The 11,438-nt window shown below is 52.4% G+C and overlaps 1 protein-coding gene across 1 annotated transcript; it reads left to right on the forward strand.

Moving 5' to 3' along the window:
• Window positions 1-65: 65 nt before the first annotated feature.
• VOLCADRAFT_94503 (uncharacterized protein) lies at window positions 66-8,747 on the forward strand (the record flags this gene model as incomplete). The annotated part of the gene is made up of 11 exons (XM_002953607.1): window positions 66-75; window positions 179-251; window positions 1,322-1,598; window positions 2,084-2,283; window positions 4,010-4,143; window positions 4,964-5,179; window positions 5,846-5,976; window positions 7,010-7,180; window positions 7,483-7,558; window positions 8,046-8,213; window positions 8,659-8,747. 11 exons carry the CDS (start codon window positions 66-68, stop codon window positions 8,745-8,747), a joined length of 1,545 nt encoding a protein of 514 aa, XP_002953653.1.
• Window positions 8,748-11,438: the final 2,691 nt, after the last annotated feature.

The following is an 11,438-nucleotide window of genomic DNA, read 5'->3' on the forward strand; positions in this document are numbered from 1 at the left end:
GTAGCGGCCACGGGTGAAGATATATATGGTCCCCTGTCCACACATCATACACGCGTACGCAAGTTATGGCGCCACGTGCGTGCGTGTACGTGTCTTTTTTGGGGGCATAGCAAAGTGGCCCGCCCCAGATAACTTGATTCTAGTCAAATAACTGACGCTACCTCCCTCACCTCAACAGCTGGGCCAGGACGGCGCTTGCGCGATACCAGCGAGAAGCGAGAGAAAAACACGCGGTTCTCGCTGTTGGATATGTGCGTGACTTACGAGTAGTCACAGAGATGCCGGGCGGCCGCGGTGAGGTGAAGTTGTCGTTGCTTTGGCGTAGTAAAAGGTATCGCTGTGTTAGCGGTAAGAACTGATAAGTTACCGGAGGGATTCGCTTTGCCAAGGTCTGAGCTCTTATCTAAATAGTAACAAAAACGTATGTTTCTGAACTCCCATCCGACCCAGGCTGGAAATATTCGCTGCCTGGGAGGCCGCAACGACTTCTGTCGTAATGTGTCGCTTCAGCTCACCTGACGGTTGTCAAGACCGAGGCAGACCGAGGTGTCTGTAGAAATTATAAATGAATGTGATTCCTTAATTAGGAAACGCTTTATAGATTCCAAGACGTTCGTAAAATGTTCATAGATTAGTCTTGATCAAGTCATATCTTAATCGGTTTGCGATCGATAATCCCAAGGTACGATAGCCCAATCGCCGTCCGCAGCATATTGATCGGTTGACATCACGGGTGGCGCCACGGGTGTCTTGAGATGACAGATCTTAGCCTTTTTCCTAAAAAAGCTTACGTTAAGATCCGCTGAGGGGGCATGCGCTGTAACAATCCGTTACTCAAGGTTCCCTGTCCCTCGCTACGAACTGCGACAAATAATGGAAACCACCCTGTAGCGATCTAGCGCACAGGGCATCTAACATGGCTTGTCATTCAGTATTCTTTTCATCAAGCATTCCAATCTGCGCTGCCGGGCTAGTGCTGCAATACTGTCCAGGGACCGCTGACCGCTGACCGCACTAGTCCTTGGCGGTTCGTGTGAATGCTGCCTGATGCTGCCTGGCTACTAAGTTCCTTCGCACACCTCCTCTGCATTGGCACTGGCTACACAACGGCGATAATCTAGCCAGAACCTGCTGCCAGAACCTGCTGTGGTAATATTAACCCTGCGCGCCAACAGGTCAGCAACATCATGGCAATCTGCAATTCATTTACATGGCATGATTTCTCCTTTCCTTACTAACAAATCGAAAGCGTGTCCTTAATTATTAAATAGAGATGCACCTATTCCTTGCTTCTGTACCTGCTATCTATCTATCTATTCAGGTCACACATGTCGCTCCCGACGGCTTCTGTACCCCCGGCGGTGACCGCGGCGCCGCCACCCAACCTGGTCATCGGAATCGACTTCGGCACGCACGCCTCAGGGTTTGCTTTTTACAAGCGAGCTCATGCTGGGGCTGGGGCTGGGGCTGCTGCTTCTGCCTCCGGCTCCGTGTCGGCGGAAGTGTTCCCCCGGGTGTCCACACATGACCGCTGGCCCGACCAGCCCATCGTCGATGCCAAGACACGAACGGCACTGCTGTACAAGAAGGACAGGGTGGTGAGTTGTCACACCCAAACCCCACACGCACGGTTGGATGGATGACCCATGACCCATGTATGTAAAGGGGACGCTCATGCGCGCCTTTCTACCTGGTGCTATCGAGATGCAATTTGGATTAGGACTAGCGCTGGGGCATACAGGCTAGTGCGTAGTAGTGGGAGTTAAAAGATGCCAGCGGAGTTAGTTAGTTAGTTAGTTTCCCCCAGGGAGTATGTATGCACTCTGCTGTGCTCCTGCAGTCAGCCTGCCGTACCTTGCGGCGGTGCGCAATCTTTTCTGGGGAACTAGCAAGGTTAGAACGCGCTTTATTCAAGGTTACGTAACTATCCTAGCCTGTAGCGTCTACTACATGTACGACCTCCATGGAAATAGAAAGAATCTCCCGAGGGAACCTCCCCAGCCAGAATTGACATTTACCTCGGTGTCTCAAGTGACTCACGCGAGCGAACGCCTTACTAACTTGGTTCGGGCCTGCTGGACAGGATGCCTGGGGCTGGACGGCGTGGAAGCGCTGGTCAGAGATGTCGTCGTCCGAGCGCAGTGCCCAGTCGTACAGCTACATGGAGAACTTCAAGCTGCTGTTGGAGGATGGCGCTGATGCGGATGTGGACACGGTGTGCCCCCTGCCGGCCGGGGTGACACGGGTGCAGGCGGTGGCGGACTACCTGGGGGAGATGAGGAAGTGAGCCGCTGTGATGGGTGGGAAGGGCTGGGAAATAGATCGCACCCTACAACTCACATACATATAACACGCTTGCAGGCGGCTAACAACCATCGGCGTCCTAATTGCAAAGGTTCTAGCTTTGGTGCTACATGCATGCTGCTGTGAAGTGACGAGATGGCACGTAGCATACAGTCATGCGATATGCGTAGGAGATTAAGTGAATAAGAACATGTGCGTGTGGCGTTTGTAGTTGTTACAGAGTGGGAGGCCTCTGGGGCATTTGCGCACACATGCGGATGATTTTGCCTTCGAGAATCACCCGAACATCCGTAGAGACAGAGGGTTCAGCAATCGCCACCAATCCAGCGCGCGAATCTCTGCCCATCAACAGTGACCTCAACTCCACATCTCATCAGCTGGCCATAATCTCACACTTTCGACAATGTCAGGTGTCTACCCATGCATCAAACACCAGACGTTAAACCGCAAATCGCAGTGATGTCACGCATGTATGTACGTATGTATGTATGTGGGTGGGTGTTAGAAGGTTGGGGTTGCGTGACCCCATACCTATAGAATAGAACTACCCATACGAGCCGAAGGCCCAAGGGCAATACTACAACGCCTAAAAGCCACGGAGAAAAGGAAGCACGTGTATGTGTATCTGTATGTGTATCTGTTTGTGTATGTGCGCGTGTGCGCGCGCGCGTGTGTGTGTGTGTCACATATCGATCCGGGGCTGGTGCTGGCCAGGGGCACCTAACCTTATCCCATCGGCAACGACCGCCGAAGCACTCCATAATTGGAGGGTCGATATATCGGCCAGCATCCTAACCGTTTTCCCACATCAAATCAACTCAAGGCGCCGTCACTTATTCGAATCCTCTAGCCAGCTACATACACACCAGCTCAGATGCCAAGCAACCTCCGTTCTACCGAACGCATGCCCTATAGCTGCGCGCTCGACCAATGCAATCACACCGGTGCCAATCGCCACCCTGTCCTTGCGAATCCTGCTGCCGCCCGGTTTCATTAACCAATCACCATCTATATATTCTGGTATACAGTCTGGTCCAGATCCTGTGTGGAGTTACTCCGCCACTGCTCTGCGGCAGTGAGTAGAGTGTCAGGGCGAGCTCTCACTCCAGACGCTCAACGCACCGTAGAACCCTAGCGTCTCCAGTATTCGATACCCCAACCTTTTCACCCAGGGGACCAGTGATGGGATCTGTATCCACATATCCCGTTATAGCTAGATACCATCTTTGAGGGTCGAGCTCCAGACTTGCCAGTTATCTAGTCCGGTGCTCTACCAACTTGCGCCGGTTGTGCGTGTTTGTGTGTTTGTTAAATGGTTGGGATTGCGTGACCCCATACCTGCATACCTGCTTAGGTAAGTGAGGATGAAAACCTTAGCACGTGTTGGCCACATGACGGCTGGGGCTCCCGAAAAGGGCAGCCTGTAGTAGCTGGTACACAGTACGGCCATACAAACACGCGCTAAGCGCGATCGCCAGCATCTCGAGAGGCCTTTCCAGCAGCCAGCTACTACATTTGGTATCGAGACCTCGTGAAAGTTCACGATTCTGAAGTCGTCGGATTAACCCCCACCACTCACGCGTGGTGGAATAATGGGATTTCTGCAGGAGTGCCTCAGGCATGTCATTACTGGTGCGCTCATGTAGGCACGTAGGCATGTAGGCACGATGAGCGTATGTACGGCCTTGCCTCCCGCCCTGTTTAGGTACATCCGCGAACACCTGAGGCGCTCTGCGGGCGTCATACTACACTCCGATGAGTTGGTGTGGTGCCTGACTGTGCCCGCGATCTGGAGTGACGCGGCCAAGGCACGGATGAGAGAGGCGGCGCACAGGGCGGGTGAGATGAATGCGTGCGTGCGTGCAGATGCTGATGATACGGGACGAGGTTGGGAAGTCCAGAGATGTCCCATGCATGTCAAGGGCGGCTTTAATATTTGGCTTCGAACCCCGAGAGCACCCCGAGAGGGGTTCTACTTAGTTGGGGGCGCCTGCCAGACTTGATGCATGTATGCTCATCAATAAGCCTACACTGCCTTTGCAAGAAGGGATATACGGGAAATGCAGAGCGGCGCCCCATCCTCGCATCCTGGGGGGTCATCCGGGCGCGCATCCTGTTGGCTGGGTTCTACTTCCTACACACACCCCACCCTTCCCTTATCCTCGAACCGCACATCCAACAGCCGCATCCTGGTGACTGCATTCCCTCCCCTCCGCCATCCTCACCCTTGGTGGGTTGGCATCGACCCTTCCAAACATGCCGCCATCCTGGGCCCCCTGCCATTCTTATCCTGGGGTTCCACATTTCTATCCTACTCTTTTCCTATCCATATCCTGTGCCCAACCCTCCGCCGCATCCTGACCGCTCTGCAACCCTACGGATCTACACTACTGTACCTGCATCCATCTATAAAAATGGAGGAGTGTCTATCAAACGTCCTATGTTATGACTCCATATATTATATACGATCCTCCATATATTATATACGATCTACTTCTTGTTCCTGTCTATTGTACGATGACGCTGGCCATATAAGAGCCCGCAACCGCTTGGAACATACACAATTGCTTGCGTGCATAGGACTGATTATTGTACGATGACGCTGGCCATATAAGAGCCCGCAACCGCTTGGAACATACACAATTGCTTGCGTGCATAGGACTGATCATCGCGGTAGAGGCTGGGTCCTTGGTTTTGACGTTGGAGCCTGAGGCAGCGGCGATGACAGCGGTAAATACGGCTAATGAGACTACGCTGAAAGATAACGACGTGGCGCTTGTGCTGGACTGCGGCGGTGGCACTGCGGATGCGACGTTGCACTGCGTGAGGGGCTCGGGATCTGCTGTACGGCTGGAGGAGGCGGCTGTCGGGCGCGGTACGCACGGATAGGTTACTGCCTGACCGCATTAATGATATGTAGCTTGATGATGTGGCTGGTAGTTAGAGAAAGTATGTTTGGTCGGCTGCAGGCCGCAGGTAAATTGGCAGGAGGACCGCGTGCGTCTTGGCGAAACGTTGCCAATGATCACGTAACAGAGCCTTGATAATTTAGCTAGTATTTTTGTGCGTTTTACAATGAGATATCGGTAAAAACTGCAGCGCGGCAGCGCGAGGTAGTTGATCGCCATGGTGCATCTATCTCCGCCATCTACTTTCCGTCCACAGCGTGCAGCTGCAGATAACATGAGTTATTCCACAAAGGATAAATATTACATGGGATATAATAATTGTTATAGTAAATTACTGTTCATTACAGTATTGGTTCAGCAGATTTACCCGGATGTTGTGCAACGCGCGCGGCCGCGGGTGAAAGCTCTGTCCTGGAAAAGGTATCGGAGCGAACGAGCAGCCAGCGTTCGTTCCACCGGTCTCAGCATTAGGGCTCCAGGGTCCCCCATCGATCGCACTGATCTCTTGTGTGAAGTTTTTTTTGGCCGTTGTATGTTTCGGATCTACAGACCTGTAAATGCAGCTGCAAAGCTATTTTCGTACGTAAGGATCGACATGTTTCCTGCTTTCTCCTGTTCCTCGTTTCCCACAGGTGTTCTGGCGGGCGGTGCACACGTGGACTCCGCCGCCTGGTCGTACATCCGCGACCTGCTGGGTGCACGACAATGGGACAAGTGGAAGGAGGCGCATCCGGACGAGGTTGCCCAGCTGAAGAGCAGGCGAGTAATGTCACTTGCAACACAGCAAACCATAATTAGTATAAGCCCTTCATAGACCAGACCAACGTATCACACTTGATGACTGCTGCCCGTTCGCCTGCGTCCTTTTTATTCATCGGACGATGTCTCGCGGCGGTTACCGCAGATGGGAGCTGGGGAAGCGGGCATTCGCTGGCGATAGCAACCAGCAGCAGCACCAGAAGCAGCAGCAGCAGCAGCAGCGCGACAGCGTGTACCTCCAGCTGCCGATAAGCCTCGTAGATTTATTAGTCGACGCAAATACGCTCAAGGTGCGGGGGGGAAATGTCCAATGGACATTATTATTTCGTTGTGCTCCTGAACGTGAACGTGAAGGTGCTTTGGTGCTTTGGTGGAGTTCACATAATCCAGCTAATGTCTGCCGAATAAATGTACGGCGTGTTACACGCATATGCGTGTCACACCCACCAGCTACTGGGTGCGCAACCACGGTGGCTGCTGGTGCAAAATTTGCTATTCTGCCTTTACATGTGCTGAAGGCCTTGAAGCCTGTCATCCATGGACGATGCCGATACCCACTTAAAATGTATCTGGCCTAACTAGGCGCACTACTAACGCATTACTGTTGTAATGTGTTACAGAGTGGGAGGTTTCTGGGCCGCTTTATCACATTTGTCAATTCTACGATTTATCACCTTATAGCACCATCCACCACTACCACATTGTCCTACGCCATACGAACTGTAAGTCCAAGGCGGTGGATCCCGCCTTCAAGGAGCCCTCCTCATCCATTCACCCGAACATCCGAAGAGACGGATGGTGCAGCATCGCCACCAATAGAGCGTGCGAACCTGATCCATGAACTGTAACCTCAACTCCCCATCTCCACAGCAACCCATGATCTCGCGCTCCCGACCACTTCGGAGGTCTCCCCAGGAATCGAATCCAGGTCCTTAAACCGCTAATTGCAGTAATGTTAATCCAGACCAGACATTGTTGTGTGTATTAGTGATATGTTGTGTCCGCCATACACCTACTGATGCCGCTGTCGGAAACAGGGGCTGTCTAAACCCAGCAGCAGGCAGGGCTGGGTTAACTCAGATCTAAATCTGGTGCTGCCCCCCGAGGTCGTGTCTAAGAGGTTGATGGACTCTACGGTGGACAAGATAACGGAGCTGATGCACGATGTCATTAACGAAGGTGCTCGGCTGGGCAGCAAATGCAACAAGGTACGGTGAACGAGACGCAGTACACACATGTGAATATGTGGGATGTGGATGGGATCATGTCGAGATGCGAGGATGCATGTGGACGCGATTTAATGGATTTCAGGTGCTGCAGCATACCGGTGGTATGCATGTGCAGCGGCGTTAAAACCAGGGTTCTCACGCGCGTTGCGTCGCGTTAAGGTGTCAGCAGAAAAATAAACATGCAGGTATCGCAGGTGCTTAGGGTGTACCTAATGTATTATGACTAACGTTGTATGCAGGTTTTGCTTGCGGGCGGTTTTGCACGTTCGCCGTACCTGCAGAGCCGGGTACGGCGGTCGCTGCCGGAGGGAGCCGCTCTGGTGGTGCCGTCAGACCCAGGGGCTGCCGTCGTGACAGGTAGGCAGGCTGGGTGGAGGGTGAAGGTGAAAACCCTTCTCCCGTGGCCTCTGCGGGGCCCATATCACAGCGGATGCATGGCGGGCGTGTGTGTACTGCTAGCATACCGATAACGGCTGAGGGACTGAAATTTGCATTCATTAAAATTCCGGAACACCTACGTGCCTTACCACTACGGTTGCATCTCCGGATGAAATAGATATCCCTGGCACACATCCCTGGCATGTGTGGATGCAAGGGAGGTTATGCATTGGATACAAGCCCACGGTGTTGTGTGCAGCGGGGTGTTGGGTGTCGCATGTTGTACGTCGGGCAGAATATGATAAACTAGCGACAAGCAGAAGCGCAGTAACGAAGGAGGGTCAGTTGTCGAAGACCTTTCGGGCCGAAAGGTTCTAGGCCTTGTGCAACTACTAGATAGAGGAACCAATTCCATGGGACCTGGACATGTCAATCCAAGATAACTCGTCTCCCATCGTACATACAGGTGCCGTGCTGTACGGAGCTATGCCCATGGTGGTGTCCGCTCGCCGTTCGCGCTTGGGTTATGGTGTCGGCACTACCCGGCCGTGGACCTCGCATGATGCCATTCACGCGGCATCCTTTGGCGCGCCAGAGAAGCGCTGGCACAGCGAGAAGAACTGCTACTATGCGTGTGAGCTAGGGTTAGGGTTAGCTACGTGACGTATTGTCCGAGGCTACCTAGTAGCCGGGGTCCGTAAACTTGCGTGCAACCGCACTTGCGCCGAGAAGTTTTTGTTTGTTGTTTATAATTACACAGGTACTGGCTATTGCCGCTAGGCTCTTCTATGTGGTCTTAATCGCTCTTTACCTGCGTGCGATGAATTATTACCAAGGGAAAAAAGCTCCGAACAGCCTGCGACTGCTGGCGCGTTGTATTCTGGGCATATCACGGGATCTGCATCCGCGAATCGGTATCTTAAGATAAGAAACGTCCTAATGCAACAAACTGCGCTGCTAATAACCTGAGGGATTTTACATATGTGGTTGTTGCCCATATATATATTTAATACATAGCCTTCCGCGTGAGTATCATGTTCTACACTTAACTCGACGCTTTCTGTTGACCCCGACGACAGTTGGCACATACCATCCGTTCGTGAAGCACGGGGAGCTGATCAGCGTGGACAAAGTCGTTCGCCACGGTTTCACACCGCTTTACAAGTAAGGTTCGAATGAACGACATACTTCTGAGCTGAGTCTTCGCATTTCCTCCCTCCCTTACATCCGGAGGCTCTCGTAGAGGCCCCAGGGGGGGGGGGAATTCCGGACAACGCTGTTACCTCCCTAAGTAGGATTAATGGGAGTCTTGCCATTTTACCAACAACAGCTTGATAGTGTTAATAGGGCACATCGCCTGCATCAGCACGGATAGTGCATGTATCCATTCTGAAGTGGGGGGTAGTGGGTGTATATATCCCCCCAGGCGAGGGAGGTGAGGTACCTCATGCATTCAGGTACTGGCCCATGCGTGTCATGCATGCCCTTAAGGAAGTGCAACCCATTGGTGCAACAGTCGGCAGGCAATGCTATCAGGTGGACGGTCTGGGGGCTTTCCTAGCCTTAACAGTAGTGTTTGCGTGTGTGCAGCACGGGTAACTCGATCAAGCGAATACACTGCTGTAACATCGATGTTACTGACTGATATCAGTCAGGCCTAGGAGTCATATGGGTGGATGTTCCCGTGCATGCCTAGATCGTTGCCCACCCAAGGATTAAAATGATCTTCCCTGATGCCCACATAATTTGTTTCAGGAAAGAAGACGCGGGTACGTTCAAGCTATACAGCACCACCAACAATTCGGCACGCTACACCGCAGAGCAAGAGATGGAGGAGTTGGCCGAGGTGCAGCTGGAGCTCCCATATGGATGGTCCCGAAACGTGGTGAACGCCAGTGACTACAGCATTGAGGTCCGTACATCCGTACCCAGGTCTATGCTGCTAGCTCACATGATGTGATGCGTCCTGCTGGCGCTTCTGACTTTATAAGCAGGTTTCGATGCAAATGTAAATCGGTTGGTGAGGATGCAGCCACGGTGTACTCCACACGGGCATGGGACTGTACGTTTAAGATAGCTTTATAACATTAGCTTTAATTCGTTCTGGAGCACGCAGGGATGAATCTTTTGCAACACTTAATTGTTTATTGAAATTATATTATAATAACTTTTGTTGTGGTGTCAGCTTTATATCAACAGTTAAAAGCAGCAACTGGCATTTTGTCTTCCCTGCTGTCCTCCCCCTGTTGGAAGTTGGGATCAGCGTCACTAACGGTGTACTGGACAAACATGTTCCGAGCCGCGCCAACGTAAATGCCCGTGAATGCTTGATTTCCCTCCGCAGGCGGAGATGCGGTTCGGTGCCACGGAGCTGTCGCTCGTGGCGACTGATAAACGGACCAACAACGCCGTCGCGACGAGCGTGACCTGGAAAGCTGACATGACGTAGTAAACTGAACTTGTCTCTCACCGCTTAGACAGGGCTAGTGAGGGAGGGAGGCAGGACATAGAAGCAGGAACCGATACGAAGAGCTGATGCTGCCCTGAAGTACCTCCCGGCAGGAGACTTTAGTTACAAAAGAAGGTTCCTTTAGAAGTATACAGCTCCCTGCCGATCCCATACTACGCCACGTTTGCCTCTTGAGTAATGGTCGTCTTGACTTCTTAACATTTCACAGATGCATGGTATTACGAAGAGGGGTTTTCAGTGGCTGACAGGTGAAACGTCACAGTTAATAAAAATGTAAGTTGAAGTCACGTCTTTCGGTTGTAGGTTGTAGGTTGTTAGGTCATGACCAGCCATTGCAGGGTTAGCTCGCGCGGTCCAAGCTTTACAGCTTTGAAAGCGCTGTGTACTGAATTTTCCGCCTCGTATGCCGTCCTCCTAGCGCATCTGGGCTGCGCCTCATGACTTAATTAAGTCGGACGTCTGCATGTAATTCAATTGTATGTCGTTACAGGATGGTTAAGCTTCCCCCCTTCCCCGAGGCAGTTCCCTGCTCTCCCCTGCTAAGAGGGGCACCCTAATCCGTTCACCCCATCCGACTTCAGAATGTATTCGTTGGATTCAACAACTCACCACCGGCATCCACCCAAATCTAGCGGATCAACGGCGCCTCAACTTAGTTCCTGGTCAGCTCACAAGTTGATATTACCACGTCCTACACCCTCCATAAGATGGGGGGCCACCTCCCATTTCAGTACTTCTCAAACACCCGGACATTCCGGGAGCAGAAGTCAGGCCTCGACTTCTGCCAGCGGCCTGCCAATTGTATGTTTGTTGTTACAGGGTGGTTAACTTCGCCAGCGGCCCCCTTTCCCGGGACAGTCCCTGCTCTCCCCTGCTAGAGGGGCACCCTAATCCGTCACCCCATCCGACTTCAGAATGTATTCGTTGGGTTCGGCAACTCACCACCAGCATCCAACCAAATCTAGCGGATCAACGGCGCCTCAACTTAGTTCCTGGTCAGCTCGCAAGTTGATATTATCACGTCCTACACCGTCCATATGATGGGGGGCCACCTCCCATTTCATCACTCCTCAAACACCCGAGGAGCCGGCAGGCGGATTTGAACCCGGGTCGACTGGGTCGACTGGGAGCAGAAGTCAGGCCTTAACCTCTGCCAGCCGCCTGCCTAATTGTATATACGCTGAGGGGCAATAACGGCGCCGTGCCCATGGCTGTAATGCGCCAAGATGCACATGACACTAGCCCCAGCATGATGTGCTAAGATGGACAGGCGAGTACGAATGGTGCCCGTTCTTTGGGAATACAACGGTGCACATTTTTGAAAACGAGGCATCTCAGATCTCAGCAAGGATAGCTTCCAGATAAACGCTGACTACAGGTTTTTCAGAG

The sequence above is a fragment of the Volvox carteri genome, assembly GCF_000143455.1.
Source record: "Volvox carteri f. nagariensis unplaced genomic scaffold VOLCAscaffold_37, whole genome shotgun sequence".
In the NCBI taxonomy this organism is placed as follows: Eukaryota; Viridiplantae; Chlorophyta; class Chlorophyceae; order Chlamydomonadales; family Volvocaceae; genus Volvox; species Volvox carteri.